A 24,634-nucleotide genomic window follows, 5' to 3' on the forward strand; every position below is an offset into this window, starting at 1 on the left:
AGATGTTGATTACATGTGAAATTTGATAAATTAATTTTTTATTTTACACCATTATTTGCTTCATTGATTCTCCATATAAAAATGGTGAAATACATTAAATTATTCGGTTGAAAATATTTGATCAGAAAAAGAAGAAGAAATAATACAGTAAATATAAATCTCACCTTACGAATTTAACTTTCAAACCAATAGAATTGTTGAGCCAAAAGTGTAGATTTGTTGGGGATCTAGATCTATACCCAACACCTACAAGTTTTTATATAATATGTTAAATACAATAAAACCCCACTTAACTAATATTCGGTAAATTAATAATTTTTTTAAATATAGTATTTTTTTCGGTTCTGATTTGAGCCAATGAAAAAAATCATCCATTTTTATAAGATAATAAGATAGTTTTTTTTTATGTGAATTCAATAAATATGAAACATAAACTAATAAGATATAATGATTTTGATGTAATCAAAGTTAACCTTCATTAAATCTCAAAACAATCTTTAAATTAATAAATATTACTTTATCGATTAAATAATACCTCTACAAAATAATACACGATCCCACCTATATTTAATACAGTAAAATGATATCAATACCTACCCTATACCCACAAGTTCTAATATGATATGCTAAATAAAATGAAAAGATAAAAAATGTAAAGGGGAGAGAAGAATTGAATTTGAAAAGGGGCGGGGCGGGGCGGGGCGGGCTTGCAGCTTCAATTCAGACCCCACGAGGCCACCACTGAATGGGCGAATGGTGAATGCTTTCTCTTCCCATCTCCGATAAACCCATCATTCAAATTCTCCCGTAAAAAACCCTAGTAGTCTAGTCAGTCCAATTTGATATTGAGAAGAGTTGAGGAAAATGTCGAAAGACGCTTCTTCTTCTTCATCTCTTAGATCCGCTTCTCGAACCAATCTCAAACCAATCGAGTCCAATGAGAATGACTTCCACAACCTCTTCACCCAGTTTCCTTTTCCTCCTCCTCGTACACCTCTTAGTTCCATTCCCGATCCATCTCAAGACCTCCAATCTGAAACTTTTAGACCTTCCCATCGAAAATACGACACCCCCGATACTCATATTGGAAATGGAGTTAGAGGGAAAGCACATTCTGAACCTAATTCAGCTCAAACTACTCCAGTGAGGAGAGTTTCTAATGTGTTTACACCGGGGACTTGCTCTGGGGTTAGACATACAGGATCCAAAGGGGCTACTTTATCTTCTAGAACTTCAAAAGTTATCAACTCCGAGCCTTCTATACAAGTTCCGCACTTTGAGCTGGCTGAAGATCCTTCTTTCTGGAAAGATCACAATGTGCAGGTTCTGTTCAGGAATTTTTATGTCTTTTCAATTTGAATTATTTGACTGTCTCATTGACTACCATTATGGTCTTGGATAGCTTTTGAATTGAGTTTGGCTCAAGGTCAATCTTTATTCTCAACAACAATGACAACAGTCACTACTTTTATTCATGTAGGTATTGATCCGTGTTAGACCATTAAATAACACAGAGAAAGTGTCACAAGGATATTCTAGATGTTTAAGGCAAGAGAGTGCACAGACACTGGTTTGGCTTGGTCATCCTGAAACCAGATTCACCTTTGATCACGTTGCTTGTGAAACTATATCACAGGTTCGTAATACTATAATCTGTATCTGCATGCTTTTGCATTCACAGAAGCATGAATGCACCATGTGTGGCGCAGGATGAGATAACTCAAGGTTAATAAAATTTTGATATGAACTGTTCTCTTGAGCTTTGAGCAGGAAAAGCTTTTCAGAGTTGCAGGGTTTCCCATGGTGGATAACTGCATGTCCGGTTATAATAGCTGCATGTTTGCATATGGTCAGGTGCGCAACTATGCTAATTCTTGGTGTTTGATGTAATTTACAATAGCCAATTATTGATTTATAGGTTTTGGGGTTATTCCATTCTTGCAGACTGGAAGTGGAAAGACTTACACAATGATGGGTGACATAGGTGAAATGAGTGGAAAGCTAAGCGAACAATGTGGGATCACTCCTCGAATATTTGAGTACTTATTTACTAGAATTAGAGAGGTTAGATATGAAAAAAAGGATCATTTAGCTGTCCACACTACTTTGCCTGACTAGTTTTAATGCCTTTTGGTATTCTAATGCCTTTTAGGAAGAGGACAAGCGAAAGAATGAGAAGCTGAAGTATAGTTGCAAATGTTCTTTCTTAGAGATATATAATGAACAGATAACCGACCTCCTTGAGCCTTCATCAACTAATTTGCTGGTAAGTGTAATTTTATTTTATGACAATTGCTGTTGTGTTTTACATTCATACAGAATCAGTCACTACATATGCTGACATATGATAGCTAAGAGAAGACTTGAAGAAAGGTGTATATGTTGAAAACCTCACTGAAGTTAGTGTCAGTTCTGTTGATGACGTTCTCAGAATTTTGTTACAGGTGAAACCTAATGCTGAACCTTCATCTCTAAGCTATGTTGCTCAGATCCTCCAAAAATGCCGGTGCACCCGTGTTGATCCTCCAAAAATGTGTTACTTTTGGAGGATCTGAAACACACCCGATCTCACTTTTGGAGGCTATTAGCAACACAGTCTCTAAGCACTTCTCATAATAGAATTGTTTTGATGATTTTGTCTACCACAGGGAGCTGCAAATAGAAAAATGGCAGCTACTCATATGAATACTGAGAGCAGTCGATCTCATAGTGTTTTCACTTGCAACATTGAGAGTTGCTGGGAGAAAGACTTGATGAAGCACTTTAGATTTGGAAGGTTAAACCTAGTAGATCTAGCTGGTTCTGAAAGGTAAGCTTCAACTTCAATAGCATATAATCTTAGTCAGTTGTGTTTTCAGGCTTACATAGTTTCCCATTATCTAGGCAGAAAAGCTCTGGTGCAGAAGGAGATCGTTTGAAAGAAGCTGCCAATATAAACAAGTCTTTATCAACTCTTGGGTAATGATAATCATAAGATAATCTTGAGTAAATTGGGGACTGAAATTACTATGCCATTTTCTTGATTATTTTTAAATCCCTATCATGCATTATTAATTCTAATCATTATACTATTCTTAATACCAAAGATTAGGCAGAAGAATAGCTAGAACTAGAATTTTTCGCCCTTCTCGTTGTACCAAGAAGCAAGTATAGAAAATAAGGATATACGATAAGTTCTTTACCTTTATTTTAATAATGTAGGAAGTGTAATATGTATTTTTATTGGGACATTAGCAACTGATTAAGCAAAATATATGTACGAACAATATCAAGCATTTGCACGACAAAAGGTTGTGGATTACCATTGAGTGACTGAAATTGGTGGATGAACATCCTGTCCAAAATTGGCAACAATTTGAAGGGAAAGAATTATGCCGTGAATTTAACATGGCGTGCACAATTGAGTTTCTTAATAGTGGCACATTGCACTCATAAATTCTGAGGAGTTATAAGATCCAAGAAATATTATGAAAGAAGATAAACATAGTCCAATTAGTCATCGTCATTGATATACTAATTTTCATCTTGCTATGATCTACGATAAACCTTACATCAGATATACATATATATTAATCAATCAATTGCACTATAATCCCTAAATAATTGGGGTTGGCTATATAATTGTCTTTATATTTGAATTGATGTAAGACATTAATTTCTGACTAGCAACATAACCTATTTCTATAATGAAATTTGCTCCTTTATTAAATTGGTTATCACAAAAATGCAAAATCTGAGACATGATAACAACGAATGACATGAATCATTTGAGTTTTTTTTTTTTTTTTTTTTTTTTGAGTTTTTGTTAAAATAAGGTTAACATATCTTAAGTCTAATGCTTCATTCATTGTCATCCGGAAGGGGAGGGAGCAACAAACATTAAGGCGTATAGACCTATTAGTCTTTTTTTTTTGAGAAAGGAAAATAGATTACAAATATAGACCTATTAGTCTAGCGGGAAGCATCTATAAGATTATTTCTAAGATGCTTTTAATAAACTTAAGGTCTTAAACGAGATAGTGCCTACTTCACAAACTACTTTGTGGATGGTGGACAAATCTAGATAGAGCTTTGGTGGTAAATGAAATAGTTGACTCTAGAAGAAGGTAAAAAGATCCTGGTATTTTATGCAAATTGGATCTCGAGAAGGCCCATACTTAAGGAAGCTGGGAATTCCTAGATTTCATTATGTTGAAGATGAGTTTCAGAGGAAGATGGAGGAAGTGGAATGAGTATTATATCTTCAAGGTTAGGTACTCAGTTCTTGTAAATGGCAACCCTTGTGGCTTTTTCAGTAGTTTGGGAGAATTGTCTAAAGGGGACCCGGTATCTCCCATGTTGTTATATGGTTGTGTAGGCTTTGAGTATGATGATGGATAGAGCACTGCCCAGGGAATATCTGAGGGGCTCCCCTACAATAGTGGAAGGACATGGTATTATGAGGATTTCACAATTAATGTTGCTAATGATATATTTTTTTTTATGATGCTGATATGACTCAATTAAAATATTTTAGATATGTACTTATTTGGATTCAAACGGGTGTCGAGCCTTAAGATCAACCTCAGTAAGTGCGAGATTATCCCAGTCGGAGAGGTAGATGATATTGAGACACAAGAATTGAATTGTAAGGTTCAGTCTCTTCCTAGTTCCTACCAGCCACCTTGTTTTTCCCGTAAGAGCTTCAAACGAAGACAACATGGAATGTAGCGTTAAAAAAGGTTGAAAAGAGGTTTGCAAGGTGGCCATAATGATATTTGTCCAAATGAGGAAGTGAAGTACTTATTAAGCACAGTTTTTTGAGTATCTTGATGCTGTTGCTCAAACTCTCTAAAAATATTGCCGTACCTATGTTGGGTTCTTCAAAAATGCACTACTTTTGAAGAGTCCAACATGCACCTGTCGACATTTTCAAAGAGTACGAGCTACAGAATCGTCACATACTCAGATCATTACTACAAGCACCAATTAGTACAACATACCTAGTGAAATTCCACAAGTGGGGTTTGGGGAGGGTAGAGTGTATGCAGACCTTACCCCTATCTTGTGGAGGTAGAGAGACTGTTTTAAACCTCAACTCAAGTGCAACAATTGCAGATATAAAGGAGAAGAAAGCAGTGATGAGAACATAAGAGAAGCAATATAAAGCCTAAAAGAAAGAATACTAACAACATAAAATAGTGCATTAGCTGAAACCTAGTAAACAAAGATGATATATATCGAGAACTAGAACTAGTACAACGACAAACACTAACAAGCAAGGCAACACTCCACTACTTAATAATCTTCTACCTTGATATAGACCAACACACCCTCCTATTTAAGGTCATGTTCTCGGTAATCTGAAGCTGCCCCATGTCTTGTCTAATCATCTCTCCCCAATGCTTTTTCGGTCTACCTCTCCGAGTGCCTAACTTTAACCTTCCAAAATTGTTTTCACGCCTCAAACCTTCCAAACGGTTCAACTCCACTCATAAGAATAATTAATGGCATCAAATAAATCCATTGTGGTCTATCTCATGATTAAATATGCGGTCTAGGTCAAAGTCAACTGAAAGTCAACCCCGAGCACACAGTCAAACCTCGAAACAAAAGACATTTTTGGGTTACCCATAACCCTATGAGTTTAAATCTATAATCAGATCTCCATTTGAGTTTATTTACTTGATCAAATCACCATTTTACCAATTCTAGGGCACCATCATAAAATGTGGCTAGGTCATCACAATTGTGACCACTACAAAAACAAACAACCAGCCACAAATGAAAACCCCTACCCATCACCTTTGGTCCACAAATGTGAACTTGGTGTCCGCATTTGTGACGCTCCAGGTTCAGCAATGCACCAACTATAACTTTCTAAAATATGCCAAAACACTTCCCAATGCAAACATACTAACAAGTCCAAACACATAATATGAACCTATAAGAAGTCTGGAAACATGAAGTGGGGAGCTAAAACTCAAAAAAGAGGGGTTGTGTTGTTACAACTTGTGATTTTCTGGGATGTTTGTCCACGCATTGTCAAATTTAGTCTCCCTCTCTCTCTCTCTCACACACACACACTTTTTTTAAAAAACTTTGAGGGCCAAACTGGAATCGTCGTTTGGCATTGATTAATTTTTTATTTACAATGTTTGAGCTATCTTATGCTCTAAATACTCTTTCACAGAGAATTATGCAAAAAACAATATGAAGATATATTTGTTATTTAGAAGATTAAGCATATGCTTTAGTTTCTCGTCTTTATTTAGCATAATTCTATGTGGAAGAGTTATTTAGCAAGTACTATGAGTTTAGTTAAACAGCAAGAAGTTAACAAGTAGGAGGAGCTGGTTTAAATTTCAAAAGGAAATTTGTAGACTGCAGGGTCTCATTATCCAGTGTGTAGAATATTCTTATGCTTTGTGTTACTGATCTCTTTTCTACAAAATTCTGAAGTGATATTCAAGCTAGCCTTATGCTGTCCTACTTGGCTATGTTTTGTTCTAAATTGTGCCTTGTCAATGCATGCAGACTTGTCATCATGTCTTTGGTGGATTTGGCACATGGAAAACATAGACACGTTCCGTACAGAGACTCTAGGCTAACTTTTCTCCTTCAGGTGAGAATTATCTTATGACTATTATACTGAAGTAATAAATTATTATTGAATTATTCAAAATAGAAGGCTATCTTTTTCTTCTTCGATGTAGGATTCTCTAGGTGGGAACTCAAAAACTACAGTAATCGCCACCATCAACCCATCCATTTGGTAACAGGATAATCTCTGCTGTCATTTTGAAAAGACAATTGCAGTGTTGTAATGACTAGTTTTTATCCTGTGCAGTTCTGCCAGTGAGACACTGAGCACTCTAAAGTTTGCTCAGCGTGCAAAGCTTATTCAGAACAATGTATGAACTTCCAGATATATGCTTACTTTTGTTTGGAAAGACCAAAATTCTTTAAATTATTTAACTTCTGAGCTATATTTTCTAGGCCATGCTAACTTTGTTTGGAAACCAAAAATCTTTAGTTTTTAAAGTATTGGCCTTTAATTTTCTAGGCTAAAATAAACGAAGATGCTTCAGGTGATGTTTCAGCGTTGCAGCAGCAAATCCAACAACTGAAGGCATGTACTATGCTCTATTAAAGGTGTATTATATTATGCTGTATATGAAACATGTAAAATATTCAATGCTCTCAAGTATACTTGAAAACGTGTTGAACAGGGTCAGTTGTCCTTTCTACTGAAGCATCAGGGATTTGAGAGTTACTTTGCAGAAAGTGTCCCACATTTAGATCAATTCAGCTTGGGCGACTGTCCTGAGAGCTTCGATCTGTCTGAGGAATTGGATATGCACACTGATTGTGGTCCACAACATGGAGGAAAAAACTCGGTAGTCTTCTACTCCTTCAATTGTTTCTCTATTTAGCATCAAGATCAAGTATAATATTGTCCCATGAATCAATGACAGTTGCATTATCTGAAAGCAACTTTGTTCAATGCCGTGAGGAGAGCGAAATTGGCTGAGATGGAAATTAGGAGATTAGAGGCTGAAATTGAAGAGATGAAACATTTGGTATGAATAATTATGACATCTCTTATGTACCTTGTGATATTAGAAAGTGCACCTTAGATGAAGTTGATATTTAAATATAGTACCATGTTTGATAAAAGTTAAGGGTTGCCTTACAGGTTCATCAGCAAGAAGAAGAGGTTCAATTTAGTAAAGAGATAATGAAGCTCAGAGACGAAAAACTTGACCGATTGGGATCACTTGGAAATGGAATGATTTCTGCCGACAGCTTTGTCCTGGAAGAAAATAATGGTTTACAAGACGAGATTCAGATACTTCAGGAGAGAACTGAACGAAATCCAGAATTGACTCGACTTGCATATGAGAATATTAGCCTCCTTAAGCAACTCAGTTGGTATTAACTACGATGATTGGTCTTTTACAAAGATTGATGCTCCCTGTTCTATAGTAATTTAATCTTGCATCTGTCTCTTCAGGTTTGAGAACTTCTATGAGAACGAGGAGACAGAAAAATTGCTTGCTGAAATGTCAGAATTACGTGAACAGGTTCAAAGTTACTCTCATGGCTCTATTTTTTGGGTTCAATACATCCGTTGTTTTTCATGAAATTTACTCTAGGTCAAGTTTTTGGAATTAGTCATGCTTTTCTAGGAAGCCTGTGCCAGCTTAAGAGAAGAACATCAGATTACTGATAAGGTGACTGTTGTGTATCATCTGACATGTGCAAACGGCATCCCAAATGCAGGAAATAGTAGCTGCAAGAGAGTTAAAAGAATGTGGAGAAATGAATTCAAAAATAATCAGGTAAAGTCTCTGCAAGTGAAAATCCAATTATCATATAAGGGTGTACACAACTAAATCTTCAGCTTAGCCTGCAATCACCCCTTACATGTATGCAAACTTGCAATACACAATTAACTCTCTACAGTTTAAGTTTTTAATCTGAGGTGTTCACCAGTATTTAGCATGGAATTAGAGCAAACAAAGGTTTTATCTTCAAGTCTCACCACCACCCAAAAACTAAATTATTTTCACGTGCTCGACCCATGAAAAAGAATCTGGGCTGGCATGTGAGGGGTGCGTTGTAGATAAATAAATAAGTGTTCGTCTCTAACATCTTAACTTTTAGATGAGGTGGTTAATTCTATTCAACAAATTTAATTTCTTTCAGAGCATGAAGACTGCTTATATCGCTTCCCAAATCAGTGGAACTTATGTGTGAATATATATATGGATAATTACAGTCCAATGTCTTTGGGTGATCTAGTTTACAAAATAGTCAACAAATGTATAGGCTTTGTATATTTAAGTATAATCTACATAATCAATGTATAAACTTTGTATATTTCAGTCATATTGGTAAATTAGTTTGGCCGAACTGTACTAATTGGTAAGCTTCATATATACGTATGTACGTATCATGTACTCCCTCTGTTCACTTTTACTTGTCCACTATTCCAAAAATTAGATTTTCACTTTTACTTGTTACTTCATATCAAGAAAAGACAATTTTTCTCCCCATGTTTTACCCTTAACATTAATTACTTATTTCCCAAATCATTTTCCAAAACCTAATACTAAACATCAATCAGTAAGGGTAGTGTGGTACATCAACCATGTCAATTATTATTTTCTTAATTGGCGTGCCAAGTCTAAGTGTGCCAAGTAAAAGTGAACGGAGGGAGTAGTAACTAAAAATGAGAAACTCCTAAGTGCAAAGTTGGATTAATATATTACACCAACACTAAATCAAAATATTATAAAATATCAAATAATTAAATATTAAATAATAATCATTTCATATTATACTAAATGCTAAAAGTGAGAAGGTGTTAAGTCAAAAGTTGAAAGACAAAAATATCTATAGAAAGTTGTTAGATATTTTACCCTTTTAAAAACTAAATTAGTTACATTTCTCTTTTATCTTCTTTTTTTTTTGTATTTATTTTCGTTTCTCTCCTTCAATTTACTTAACACAAACACAATGAAGTAGTAAAGGAAAAAAAAAGTCAAATCCGTTTTCTTAACCTCACATAGCTACAATGCTTGAATATCATTTGGACTTCCTCTCCTTTATTTATTTATTTATTTTTCTCCTTTATTTGCTTCAAATATGTTTGACTCAATGAAGAAGACTCTTGAATTTTGATTGGTTATGGGAGAAGGTATCGACAAGAACTCGAAAAATTATGTACTGATTGTGTATTTCTTTTTTCATCTATCTATATTGTTACGATTAAAGTCTTAAAAACGAAGGATGTATATGCTATATTTTTCTTCTCTGTTTTTTTTTTTTTTGTGTTTTCTCTCTGTTAGACTTCATTAATTCAACTTTCTATGAATTTTTGTTTGTCGTAAGTCTTTATTTTTATTTGGGCTCAAAATAGTCAGTTGTGACTACATTGGAAGTTTGCTAACTACTAAACTAAGTTTAAAATTTATAGTTGGTTGCTTAAAAGGAATTAATTTTGAACATTAAAATTCATCCCTCATTTGTTGTTTCTATAAAAGATTTATATGTAAGTGTTGCATTTTATTAGTCATTGCACACATGTTTTCATTGAATTTTAATTGTTCTAACGGATTTATAAATAATTACATGGGTCACATGTGCAACGCATGTATCTAGAAACTAGTATATATATATATATATATATATATATCCTTACACACACACACATATACCTGTATCAATTTTACCTATCTAATATCTGGTCTACAATTGGTGTGAAAAGATTGATGCTTTCTTCCTTGACACCCAAATAGCATGCTAAACTTCTCTTAGTATTACCTCAATGAAGTGAGAGTTCAAAAGCATAACTGTTCTTATTCAAAAGCTTCCGTTTTCGCTTCTGATCTGTCTTTTGCTTTGTAGGGAAGTTGATGAATTGCAAGGAGAATTGAGCAAACATGTGAACTATAACCAAGCTGCCTTTGATTCTGTAAGAATGATCCTGGATATTTTCTTCTGTATGAGGGATTAGATTTCCTCCTTGACATATCTACTGTTCCCATCTGTTGTTGACTAGCTGGTACTTTAACAGGTGGACACCATGTCAACTGAAGCTGATACTGCAAACAGGACACCACATGATCCTCCAGCAGGTGGAGAATCCAAAAATAAAGAAGTTGAGGATGTTGATGGGCCCTCCATTTTGCAGCATAAAGATATCATGGAACAGTTGATTGAAGCGAGATCCTTGATGGAAGCAATGGAACAGGAACAAGTTCAGCTAATAGAAGAGCTTGAATTCACGAGGGAAGAAAATCAAAGGTTGTCTAAGCAGATGCGTGCCTCTGAAAGGTCTGGGATGCAACACATGCATATACCTGATAGCCATGAATCAAGAGGCTCTCTTTTTGAAACTCAAGATGGTAATGGAGAGCTCTGCATGGTTACTTTGCAAGATAAGTTGGAGAAAATGTCCAAGGACCTTGAGGAGGCTCACTTGCTTAATTGCCAATATCTGGAGGATCATGCATTAAAGTTGTTGCAGGAACACCAAACTGAGTTAGTGCGTGAGGAGGTTGAAATGGAAACAACTAAAACGATTCTTCATATGCAGGAAGAGATTGTTGCAATGAAGTCAGAATTACAGGAGAAAATATGCTTAATGGCTGATGAAAACATGAGTTTGAAGAACAGTCTGGCAGCAAAAGAGGAAGAAATAAAGGTGCTGTGCATGGAATGGGAAAGAGCAACTTTGGAGCTAACGACCTTTCTCATAGATGGTTCTAAGTCCATGCGAGATGCTTCCTCCCAGATAGAAAATATAGCTTGCTCATTTCCAGACGTCAATGCTTGCATTGGCGAACATGTAGAGAAAGCTGCTAAAATTTGTGTTGAGAAGGAAGAAACCATTCTTTTGTTAAAAAGGAGTTTGGAAGAAGCACAGCAGGGCATATGGCAAATGGATGAGAAATTGAATTCTCTGAGAGGTGCAACAATGGCTTTTACACAAGCTCAGCAGTTAGATAATGAGGCAAGCAGCAAGGAAGCAATCGAGCTAGTTTCTTCTTTAGATGATCAAATCAGTAGGTTGGAATTTTTAGAAAAAAATCTACTGTACAAGGGGAACCACATTGCTGAAGTTCATGTTGGCTCATCTTCTGCAAATGATGGATCTGATAGTATTGATAACCTCAAAAAAGGAGACAGTTCAAGTGAAAATTTATTTGCATTGGTAGCTCATGAAAATAATATTGAGTTGGCAAGGCTAGAGCTACTGGAGGTGGAGAATGCTGTTAATGCTCTCTGCTTTGATGCACAAAACTATCTGTCAAGCCTCCAATCAGACGCCTATAAAATGATTTGTTTGTGCAAGGATTTCAATCAAGAATTTCTGGATCTTGTCCATCAGTTGCGGAATAAGTTCTATAATCTGATAGAAAATGGCAATTCTCAGTACCATGCAGTTGGATTTCCATCATGTGATTTCAGTAAGCTTCATGACCATGACAAACAGCAGAAACTGCTGCATCAGATTAAATATGAACTTGTTGAAACTAATGAGAAATTGAATCAAATCACCACAAACATAAACAGAATTTTGAATTCATATCTATGCCCTGATACAACTGAGGATCCAAGTGAATCAGATGGATGGACAACTGACTGTTTAGCTTCATGTTCTAATCTTTTAGCTGAAAGTGTTGCTTCAGGAAGAAGTTCAAATACATCTTCTCTCAGTGGTACCTCACAAAGCATAAGAAAGAAGTTGAATCTAGAAGACACATCACTAGTGCATTTGAGGAGGGATTTTAATATGGCATATGGTGCTTTTGCCAAAATAAATGCTCAGTTCAATTCGGTTTTCAATGAGAAAGGAGAGGGCGATTGCTCAACCCCAGTGCTGTATCTCTCTAATTCAGCTGAACTTGCAAAACGGAACGACCAGCACCCAATCAGGAATCAACAAAATGAAACAATTTGGGGTCATAAAATGGTGATGCATGGAGCTGAAGTTAGCTGCAACTACAAGAGAGAGGTAATACTAATGTCATATAGTCTTGAATTGAATCTGAAACATCATATCCTTAATCATTTGAGGTAAGAAAAGAGGTCAAATTGCTGGTTTTTAGATGCTTGTATTACTAGATAAAAGAAATGCCCTGCTCTTATCCATTCATTTAATTTGAGTTCTGCAAATTCACATCATTTCCTTGGGTTCATTCTGGGCATGCAGGAAGAAGTTGGTGACAACATCACTGAAGAGAAAATCTTCTTCAAGAAGTTTGAGCAAGCCTTCTCAACCATCAAAGAAGTAGATTACACGTTAAATGCTCTGGTGAAAGTGAATAAAAATGAAAAACACTTGACTTCTATGTTGAGACAACCAGAAGAGGAATTACTGGTACAGAAAGCAAGCTTAGTTGAAGATGTCAAACACCTTAAGTCCTCCATTCGACAGAGTGATGAAGAAAAAGGAATACTACAGGACGAGGCCTGTCACAGCTTGATAGAAATTTCAAATAGAATGTCCTTGCTTGAAGGGTCATTTGTTGATATGCAAAGAGATGTGGAGGGATTGTTGAAAACATTGTTTGCTGATGCTTCTAGAATGGCAGAAGAAACACTGCGCCACATCAGCAGCTCAAAATCAATACTAGAAGGTATATTTTCTGGCACTATGAAGAACGGGGTATCCTCTTCTGTGCTAAACCATTGCCAAGCTATTGATTCTATGCATGACTTGGGGAGAAGTTGTAAAAGTGGCATGATCATGGATAAAGAAAAGCTGGATGGAATGACAAGCTTCAGAAGAGAGGAGGATAAAGAGTTGTGTCTAGACCAGATTGACAGCAAAAATGAAATTTTGGAGCTCAGAAAAGAATTGGAACGAAAAGAAGTTTTGTTGAAAGGTTTGCTATTTGACATTAGCTTGTTGCAAGAATCAGCTTCTAGCAGAAAGGATTTCACGGATGAAGTTGAAAAGTTAATTGCAGCTTTGAATCGAGTTCAAAATGAGTTATCTACTAAAGAACGTCAACTAGATGAAATGCTCATTCAGCACAAAACTCTTGAAAACCAGATACAAGAGATGGAGAGTGCTCTATTTTCCTCAAAAGCTGATCTTGAAGAGACTAGAAGAGCATCAGATAATTTCTCAAAGCAAAACTTTGAGTTGAGAGCTCTCTTAGAGGATCTTTGTGTGAAGAAGTCCCAAACAGAAGATGAGTTGAAAGAACAAAGGGAGATTGTGAAAAGCCTAGAAAATGAAATTCTTCGGCTGACCTCCTCAGCAGAGAAACAACTGATATTGTTGAATAAAGATAAAGATACTGAAGATGATCTTAAGAGGGTGACTGGAGTAAAGAACCAGCTTCTTGAACAACTTCGGTTCTTGCAAGACAAGCTTGATATGGCATATTCACTAGCCGATGAGAATGAAGCTATTGCTGTACAAGCTCGTCAGGTATGTATTTTTCTGAAGAATATTTAACTGGCCAAACTTTGATGGACATGCTCTGTGCTGATGACATATCACTTGAGTTACCAGGCATCAGAAGCCAGTAAAATGTATGCTGAAGAAAAGGATGAGGAGGTTAAGATTTTAGAACACTCTGTTGAGGAACTTGAGGGAACCATAAATGTACTGGAGAGTAAGGTAAGCCTTTCCACATTAATTTTCTGTCTTAGAGTTAAAAGTGTTCATTATTAATTTGTCCCTATTCATCAAAAATTATTCATTGATCCCTGGCAAAATCAGTCATAGTATAACTTTTAAATTCAGCTTTAGCTATCCTTTACTTGTGGAATGGCCTTCTAAAACAAAACAATATTTAACATGCAAGCTTTATTCTCTTGGTTTAATGTTAAGAATTCAAGTCCTTTCCTTTGTTCCAATTTCAAGGTACATGAAATGGAAGAAGAGGTCGAAAGAGATCGCCTGATTAGAGATTCATTAGAACTTGAACTTCAGGCACTAAGAAAAAGATTATTAATGGTTGAGAACTCTCAAAGTATGGACATGAGCTCAGGTGAACTATCCACAAAGGATCAATTTTTAAGGTCAGAAAGGTCATGTGGTTTATTTTATACAGAATCATTTATACATAACCATGGCATGGTATATGATGTGACATTGATCCAAAAAACTGTATGGAAGGTTGGTGGAACCTACAAAGGCTTATTACCAAATAGGAGTTCTTGAAGAAGAAAAAACAGAGCTAACTAAAGAGGTAGGTTCTTGTGTCACAAGTTGATTTCTTTCATTATAAGATTCTCTGTCCAGCCGGATTTCTACATGTTTGAGCTTTGGTTTCTATGCTGTAGATAAAACAATGCAAGGAATACATTTCAGAAATCTTATTGCACTCTCAAGCCCAGGCATCACAGTATCAACAAAAGGTATTGTAAAGCACAGAAAGTCCATTAAACCTATCGTTGAGTGCAAGTAAATGAGAAAATCAAGTAGTAAAACCTTTATACCTCTAATTCATTTTCCAGGACGAGGTTTCAGAGTCCCCATTTTAAGCCCACTGCTAGGCAGTGCATGCATAACTGAAACTTATGCAGTGAGTTTCAACTTAGTACACTTAGACTTATGGAAGTTCTTTGATAATGCTCATATTCTAAGAATTAAAAGTGTCTGAACTCATAAACTTTTATGCAAAAGGAATTTTATAACTACACTTGGAAAGGAAAACTATTTGCAAGCTTCTAATGTAAGTGCCACACTAGAGACTGCTTAGTCCGCTTGGAGCTTTAGCCAAATCTCTATGCAGTAGTTTTTGTCTGGGGCTATGATCAATGATGCTTATATAAAGTTACCAGACCTCATTCACCGTATATGATACAGTACAAGGAGTTGGAGGCAGTGGTGCATGGACTTGAAACCCACTCATTAAACACAATAAATGGAGGACCAACTTCAGAGAAGTGCTCAACCAGGCCAAGAGGTTCAAGCTCACCTTTCAGATGCATTTCCAGTTTGGTTCAGCAGATGAATAGTGAGAAAGACCAGGAATTGTCAGCAGCTAAATTTCAAATAGAAGAGCTAGAGGTGTTACTGGCTCAAAAGCAGAAGGAGGTATGTACAATGAAAACCTTGTCAAAAAAAAGAAAGAGCTGGAGGTATGCACTTTTAGATAAATAAAAACTTTCATACAGGAGTCTTATTTTAGACATGGTAGCTGTGGAAAGCTAATTCATTTGCTTGAGGGGGGGTTCCTAATGATGACGCTAAGCAACTTTTGGGGTGACGTAAATTTCGTAATCCAAATTATCACCCCTTATTCTGAGATTTTATCACAAAATCATTTATAAGCATGAATCGCAATGTGTTTCTTTGCTATGTTCGAATCCCATCAGAGGTGACACTATGCAAATTTTTCTCATTTCCCTAAGCCTTGGTGAATGGTGATAGTAGTTGTGCTGATGGAAGGTTGCAAGTACCAGGTGGATTCATCAAGGTGCATCCTGACTAGACCAGACCAGACACCGTCATTAATGAAAAAAATGACCATTTTATTGCTAAGCTCTACAAAAAAGGGAAAATTCAGTCAGTGTACATATTTTATATGTAAATCCTCCTTAATAGCAGTAAAAGCTATTGACATAAACAAGAATTTGTAAAGTATATTTGCAAAGGCCTAATAGAGGCAATCTATCATGACCTCAAAACAGGTAACACGATTTAAGACCAAATCACGGATCTACATGAATGAAGTTGAAAATATCAATATATATCTCCATCACTTTTGTATTGATATATCTACTTCTCATTTCTGACAACCAACAAAGTTACTCTTTGGCTATTGTCTCAGCAGTGCTATTATAATCCCATCATCTTCTGTACTTACATGTTTCAAAGACATTTCCTCCTGCTTCCATACAGATAGTTACTCTTCTTACATATATTTATGACCGTATATGTTGTCAGATTTGTATGATGAACAGTAGACTGGCTGCAACAGAAAGCATGACACATGATGTAATTCGGGATTTGCTTGGTGTCAAGCTGGACATGACTAGTTATGCAGTAAGTTCCCCACGAATCCCTCTTTATTTTCTTGTGTATTTCCGTTACTGAGTTGTAGTGACTTTTTTTTTTCTGTATGTTCTAGAATTTGATGAACCAGTTTCAACTACAAAAGTTTGTAGAGGAGGCTCAGCAGCAATCAGAAGAGCGCATTGTAATGGTATGCTTAATAGGAAATCATATGCTAAAGTTTTAGTTTTGAGCCTTACAAGTGGTTTATGTTATTACAGGAGAGACAACTTTCCAATCTAAGGAGACAAATTGATGATCTAGTTGAAGAAAGAGAGAGGTGAGTTACTTTGTCTTCCTCATCTTTGAATTTAACCAGTGTTGAGTAGACAAGGAATGATGTGTTATATTAGTAGTGTGGTTGGCAGTGGAGTAAATCTCTTTTTGAAAGAGAAAGATCAATGAAATAGTGTTTCGCTGGAGCAACACAATATCATTCACGTTCTTCCAGAAAATGCATAGGATTGATAGATATTCCAGTATTTGAGAAAAGCCAGTATAATATTCTACTTAGATTCTGATTGTAGGATGAATGAGGGGTTCTGACTATTTTAACAATTTTTAGACACACTTTGGAAGCAAAAAAAAGAGAGGCAGATGTGCTATCATCCCAGATGTGCATGGAACAACTCCGAGAGCGTGATCAGATGCTAATTGCTCAAAATGAAATGCTAAAAGTATGAAGTTTTTACTGTCTCTCATATTAGGAGATAAATATAATATTGGTACATTAGTTATTAATTAATGATATTGCTGTTGGATTTGCCACCAGATGGATAGGACTAACTTACAGAGGAAAATTGTGGAACTGGATGATATGGTTAAAAGGCTGTTGGGAAAACAGAGTCAAACGGAAATGGGTGCCTTAGCTAGATTGAAAGAAATTGATGTTAGCCAAAAGCTGGGTCATCCTCAGAAGTTAGTTTTGGGAGCAAGGGACAAAGTTTCTCGCTCTCATGAGGCTGAAGACCTGAATGGTTGTGGTAAGGACACAAAATTCAGGTGAGTACACATCATAAACTTAGAGAGCAGAACACCTATCAATCTCACAGGAAGTCTGCTCAGAACCAAAATTCCTAACGCAAATACCAGTAATAGGAGTTGCAGATAATTGATTAGTAATATTTTGTTGGAATGTAACTATGTATCATATAATGTATGTAATGTAATATTAGTTTGTGGAGAGGTGAGCAACCTGAATAAGCGGTAATAGGGACACAACAGTGTTAGTTATTCTTCTAATTACATGTAAAAGGCAATCTATGCCGGTTCCAACTACTTTGGAATTGTTGCATGTATATGAATGAGAGTGTTCACCACCTGTGATCAAATTGGCCCTTGCGAATGAACAACTTGATGCGCTATCTCCCTTTGACCATCACCACCATGCAGTCAGAAGACACTAAAATTGATTCTCCAACTGAATCTGAGGTATTGGAATTTTGTAGACTATAATACAAGTTTTTGCACGGACTGATCATGTGGTCTTTAATTTTTGCTAAATGTTGCTTTTTTTAACAAAAAAGTTGTGGCTAAATTCATTGGGCACAACTAATTTCCAAGGCAAAACTTTTTAAGCCATTACTTCTACCTTAAGCATAACTTTTGATTTGCAGGACAACTTTTTCCATAAGGCATAACTTTTTTTTTTTCCTTTTTATCAAAAATCATTCGTACAGAAGTGTTCACCACTGGTGTGATCCCTACCATATCCATTTCACTACAAATAAAAAAAATACATAAGTTGGAGGGGGACATCAAACCTTACCTCCTTTTATATCCTAGAATACAATAAATATCCTAATAGAGTTTATGATCAAAAAATGATCTTCAAGTCATTAATCTCCCATGTGATGCATCCAAATAAAACACCTAAAATGTAACACACAGAAGAAACAAGAGATGAAATGAATTATGGAGGGTCGTAGTGCCAGTAAGTTGCTTTCTTTGGTCTTCAAGGACCCCTGACCTTGGTCGAAAGTTTAGACTCTTGAAAGTAAATGATCGTCTCTTGTATAATAGTAGCGTGCTTAGCAAGAGCATCTGCAACTTCATTTCCTTCCCTATAACAATGCTTTACTATTATATTTCTTTGAGCAATCTTATTCTTGATATCTTCAATGAGGTTGTGGATTCTCCAAGGTGGTTTACAACTCCCATTAATCATTCGGACCACAATTTGAGAATTCAATTCTACCTCCAAAGCTTCAAATTATTGATCAAGACACCAAGAGATACCAATCAAAGCTACTTGAGCCTCACTATAATTGTTAGTGTAGCATTGAATAGGGTATGAGAAAGCTATAATCATGTCCCCAATTCTATTTCTAACAATTCCTCCGGCTCCAACCTTGTTTTGGTTTCTCATGTAACTCCCATCGGTATTGAGCTTCCAATTATTGCCATTAGGTTTGTTCCACTGTATCATCCTGCTTATGATTATTGCTTTAAAGTTTTCAGCCATAAGATATACTTTGCTCCAATTCAAGGTGTAATCTATGAATTTGAACTTCTTTCGAATAGTTACTTTAACCTGAAAAGGAAATTGAAAGCATATGTCAGAAGTAGGGGTGTACAAAACTGAATTGAAAATCGAACCAAACCGCAAATCGAGTCAAATCGGGAAAAAAAATCCGACTAGTGGTTTGGTTTGACTTGATTTGGTATTGAAAAAAAAACCCGACTATATTTGGATTGATTTGGTTTTAACTAAAAAAAACCAACGCGAGACCAAACCAACCCGACATTATATATATAATTTTAAAATTTTATTTTTATACATAAAAATATTTACTTTGATAGAAATTTTAAATATTTTTTTATACTTTTTCATAGTTTTTATCTTTTAATATATTATTTCAAGTTTGAAACTTAGAATTCTGAATGGTTCAATAAAAATTATAGTCCACAGATGTTGGTAATTATAATAAAGCTTAAATAAAAAACAAATTAATACTAATGCAAAAATAAAATCAATTCAACACTAAGAATGACGATACTATTGAATATTTGTTCTTTAGTTTTACATTGGTGAAGACAATTAAAATACATAATCTAATTTTAATTTCCTTTAATATTCAGTCATGTAACTAATACTTATCAAACTTATTTTAGCATGATTTAGTACTTTTAAATTATGATCATTTTCATTATGACTTGTTAATTTGCAATATTTGTTTTACACAATTTCATTATTATTATTTTTTTGTTGGATATTTTAGTGTCATTAATCATATAATATTTTGTGTTATTTTTCTTAAGAAACACCTTAAATAGTTGTATTTAGGTAGGACTAAAGAAATATCTGAAGTACAAGTAAATTCTATGTTTGTATGAATACTTTACCGGAAAACCAAAAAAATCCGAAAAAAGCCGAGGTTGAAAAATCCGAATTTTATTAGTTTGGTTTGGTTTATAAATTTAAAAATCCGACACAAATGGTTTGGTTTGCTATTTGAAAAATTTGAACCAACCCGACCATGTACACCCTAGTTAGAAGCAATAACTTTTTTCTTTCCATATCTCTATATACATCTGGCTTTCCAGATTTCCCAATATGTAATAATAGGAGTGATGAGAAATATATATTTGTGGATGTTGTTTTTTGGATGTTGCCTCCACCATTGCCACACAATTGAGTTGACAGTGTTTCTAGTGATATTGAAACCAAGTGGTCTAGATATCTGGGACCAAGCCTACCTGGCCATGTCACTAACTGCAAACAAATGATCATTAGTTTCATGCTGGGCAATTTTACAACAAGAACAACTCAGAGATGAATTTATATTTATATTAAATTTGGACATTGAGGAATCGATAGGAAGTTTGTTCCTGAAAATTCTTCACATAAGAAAGGATACCTTAAATGGGATTTCCTTTATCCATATCTAATTGTATATTGGAGAAACAACATTTTTCCCCCTCAAATTTTGAACAAGAGAAATAACCATTATGACTTAATTTCCAGATAGCTTTATCATTTGTATCTCCATTGCTGATTTGAGTACCTTCGATTAAGTTCAAGGTTTTTATGGTATGGGATATTGAATATGATCCAAGTATCATTGATGGTTAGTGATGTAGGTGCTAACCGTAACATTATCAGGTTTGCGATTTGGATTAATCATGTGAAAAGGAAAATTATTACCTAAGTTGATCTTCCATATGATATGTTGTTCCATCTTGTGTCTCATGCAAAGCAAGTCTTTCCAAGCGGTAGAATCTTTAGTAGCAATTACCTTAAAGTTTGGATTACTCCTTTGGCAATAATTAGCTTTTTGAAAAAAGAGCCCAAAGAGAAGGTTATGTCCTCAATCTCCACCACCTTTTAGCTGAGAATGTGTGACAGATATCTATTAAGCTTTTAAAACCCAAATCACCTTCTTTAGTAGGAAAAGGCATGTTTTTCCATGAAGCCCAATGATAGCTATTTTTCCATCTCTGTCCCCAAAAGAAATTAGCAAACTGCATTTCTATCTCTTTGATAACGACTCTTGGAAGTTGGAGGCATTAAAGAAGCAAAAATATGCCTAGTCTGAGATTGAAGAATATGCTTAATTATTTTAACTTTACCTCCTAAAGAAAGTAATCTGCCTTGCCAACCCCTGCAATCTTGTTAAGAATCTTTTTGGAAATATCATAGAAATAACAAATTTTCTTTGCACTACTATATATATGACAACCTAAATAATTAAAGGGGAAAGAGGGTTGAGTATACCCAATCCATCTTTTAATCCTTCTGTAAGAAGATTATTTGTCTCACTGTGGGTAAGAAAAACTTTTGTCCTTGTTAACCTCCTGCCCAGAAGTCAATTGGTACTTGTACAAAAGATTCATAATCAACTTAATGGAGTACTTATCACCAGAAGTGAACAAGATTAACTCATCTGCATAACTAAGGAGATTAATTGGAGGACCCTTTTTATGCATAGAAAAACCAATGAACTTGTCATTAAAAAGTAAGTTATTCAAAGCTCTACAAAATCTGCGTTGAGCTTAATTTTTTTTCCTTCAGGCATAACTTGTGTCTTGGACATAATTCTCCTGCACTTGTGCCAGTGAACTTATACTTTGAGGCATATTTTGTGGGTATAATACATAAATATACTTTTTAACATGGCCTTATTTCATATTTATGTTCTTCAACTTTAGGTGTGCACTAGTAGACACTTGGGGGTCGTTTTTGTTGGGAACAAGGTATCGCAAGATTAAATATCTTGGGATTAGTTATTCCGCCAAATAAGACACCAAGATTTTATCCCTATATTATTATTTTATTCCAAGACAATTTGTTTTTATCTCTCACACCAAACATCCCTTAAACCTATATAAAGCTGAAAAAATAGGCACCCACGTCCTATGTGGCATCCTACATGACAATTTGTATCATACATGGTGTCCTACATGTTTTAAGTCACATATGATTCATGTGTCTACTTGTTCAACTTTATATAAGTTTAAGTGTCTACTTTTGCACACTCAAAATTGGAGGACATAAATGTAAAATAAAGCCAAATTAAAAATCATATTAATGTACTATGCCTAATTTGTATCATTGAACTTATGCATGAAGCATAACTTTACCTGAACTATGCCTTGAAAAAAAATATTCCGTTGTTAAGGACATTTTCGGCTATTTTTGTTTACTTAAAAGCTCTTAAGGGTTATAAGTTAAAAATCAATTATTTTGAGAAACGAAAATTCAAGACCATTCAAAATAGATGCACTTGTGCAACTGATCCCTTATAATACTCCCTTCGTTCATTTTTACTTTGTTCATTATACTAAAAATAATAGAAGTTCACTTTTACTTTTTTGAATTTAAAAATTCAAGAGATAATTTACCACTCTTTTATTTTTATCCTTATTATTAAGTATAATTAGTATACATACCCACTCATTACGAATTAGTTGATTAATGTATCATATTATTGACTATTTTAAAGTTGAACCTATTATATAGTTTATATGATTTTATTTGTTTGAAGATCTATTACGTTAACAATATCTAATTATCATCTTATTTTTCAATAAATCTATTCTTTTCCTTTTTTCTGTTTAGTGGGTCTCATTATATTCTTGCAATATTTTTCTTCAAATCAACTGATACATAAAAAAATTTGCATGAATGAATTCAATGTCAAAATAAATTTTATTATTGCGAAAAATCATCTATTCTCAAATTTGTATAATCAAGTTTTTTCCCATTATAATATTGTAATACATTTGATTTTATAATTTCAACTATAAAAATTTGATGAGCTTGTTAGATTACCAAATTTTGAACAGATTTGAGAATAGATGATTTTTCACAATAATAAAATTTATTTTGACACTGAATTCATTCAGGGAAAAAAACTTAATTATACCGTTTAAGCACACAAATTACTTCTATATAACCGTAGTTTGACTTTTCAACAACATAACAATAAAATCTTTACAAACAAAACAAAATAAAAAATAAAATAAAATGAAAAATATAATAAAGGGACACGTTTTTTGTCCCTAAAAAATCTTTCTTTTTTTATGGTTCTTCCTAAATATATCTCCCTTCAATATTTTTACTTCCTATTTTTCTCTCCTTTTCTAATCCTTTTCCTAAAATATTGAATAAGAAGATTCTCTTTTTCTCTCTCCACTTTTTTTTTTTCTGAAATTTTTCTCCCTCCTTTTCTAATTTCTCTCTACTCGTTTCTTTCTCCTTTTCTTTTTTTAAACCATTTTTTACTGCATTTTATTTTCCTAAAATTTTCTTTGTTTTTTTTCTTATTTATGTCCCTTCATTCTTTTATTTAAATCATTTTTACACTAATCTAGGTTGGAACATATCACAAAAATTAACTTTATCATCAAAGTTTTAATTTATTTTTTAAAATTCATTTGGTTATGATTTGATATTATTCATTCATTATGGTAAAATTGATTTAGATTAATTTGAACTTGACATCAAGGTTAAATCATATTGTGCACCATGAAAATTTATTTGATGATACTCAAAAGTTGATACATACTTGATCGTTTAGATTATGGTGTTACGTATTATAGGATTGTAACATATAGCTAAAATCAACTTCACAAATCAATATCTTTTATAGTTATAAATCAATATATCATCAAAAAATTATTCATATCATACACCAAAATACATACACTATGACATATTGCAACTTCAAATCATCAAATAACAATTATTTTTAAACCAACAAATTCACCAATTATTTTTAATTGTATAGTTATTAAAATTTGAACTTGACACAAAGGTTACACCACATTGTACACCATGTAAATTAACTTGATGATACTAAAAAGTTGGTACATACTTGATTAGATTATGATGTTAAGCATGGTAGAGTTCGAACATAACTAAAATCAACCTTACCATCAATTATAGATCAATTTCTTTTATAATTCTTAATCAACATATCACCAAAAATTAGTCACATCATCCATCAAATTTAAATCAACATATTACCAATATTTTAACTATATCATCCATCAAAATATATACACTAAAATATACCATGGTTAAAAACCAATAAATCATCAATTATTGTACCAGATCAGCCATCAAACTATATTCCATAATATATATCATCATTTAAAATAACACATCATCAACAATTGTACCAAATCGATCACCAAAGTGTATACACTAATTTTTTTTTGTGTTTAAAAATTATCCAATAATTTATGGGCTACATGATACAAATCATATTCACTACCTTCTTTTTTTGTCGATTTGAAGGTATAATAATGAGAGAATTTGCACTAACATCTTTCTCCTTACCTTTCTTTTGGCGAATTAGTTGTAACAGAGAAAGAAATCTCACTATTGATGGCATGAATTGTTCTTTCATATTCACTTATGGGGAATAGAGTGAATGCATTCAACTCAAAAAGTAATTTAGAACATACGATGGGGCTATTAATATTGTGTTGAAGCCTTGACCTAAGGCTTTTTCTATGAGTAGAATTCATGAAAAAAAAAACAACAATAAAATGAATTTTTGTTCTTGAATTAGAGGTGATTTAAAAAAAAAGAATATAAAAGAATAAAATATTATCAAGAATGAATGTTTTACCTAGATATTAACAATGGAAGAGATGAGAGACTAATAAGAG

The 24,634-nt window shown here is 34.1% G+C and overlaps 1 protein-coding gene across 1 annotated transcript; it reads left to right on the plus strand.

Annotated features, from left to right (window-relative positions):
- The first annotated feature begins 704 nt into the window (after window positions 1-704).
- On the plus strand, window positions 705-17,857 carry LOC125876205 (kinesin-like protein KIN-12C). The gene is made up of 30 exons (XM_049557325.1): window positions 705-1,323; window positions 1,481-1,636; window positions 1,771-1,854; window positions 1,945-2,064; window positions 2,153-2,266; window positions 2,352-2,444; window positions 2,649-2,809; window positions 2,884-2,958; window positions 6,517-6,604; window positions 6,696-6,754; window positions 6,830-6,893; window positions 7,046-7,111; window positions 7,212-7,379; window positions 7,458-7,562; window positions 7,679-7,914; window positions 7,997-8,066; window positions 8,266-8,324; window positions 10,396-10,462; window positions 10,565-12,508; window positions 12,707-13,936; window positions 14,021-14,128; window positions 14,375-14,532; window positions 14,630-14,702; window positions 14,797-14,871; window positions 15,323-15,553; window positions 16,406-16,504; window positions 16,590-16,664; window positions 16,735-16,793; window positions 17,079-17,190; window positions 17,286-17,857. The coding sequence occupies exons 1-30, from the start codon at window positions 865-867 to the stop codon at window positions 17,517-17,519; spliced, it is 6,642 nt and encodes a 2,213-aa protein (XP_049413282.1). The 5' UTR covers window positions 705-864; the 3' UTR covers window positions 17,520-17,857.
- The last annotated feature ends 6,777 nt before the right edge of the window (window positions 17,858-24,634 follow it).

This window comes from Solanum stenotomum, chromosome 1 (genome assembly GCF_019186545.1).
Source record: "Solanum stenotomum isolate F172 chromosome 1, ASM1918654v1, whole genome shotgun sequence".
Classification (NCBI taxonomy): Eukaryota; Viridiplantae; Streptophyta; class Magnoliopsida; order Solanales; family Solanaceae; genus Solanum; species Solanum stenotomum.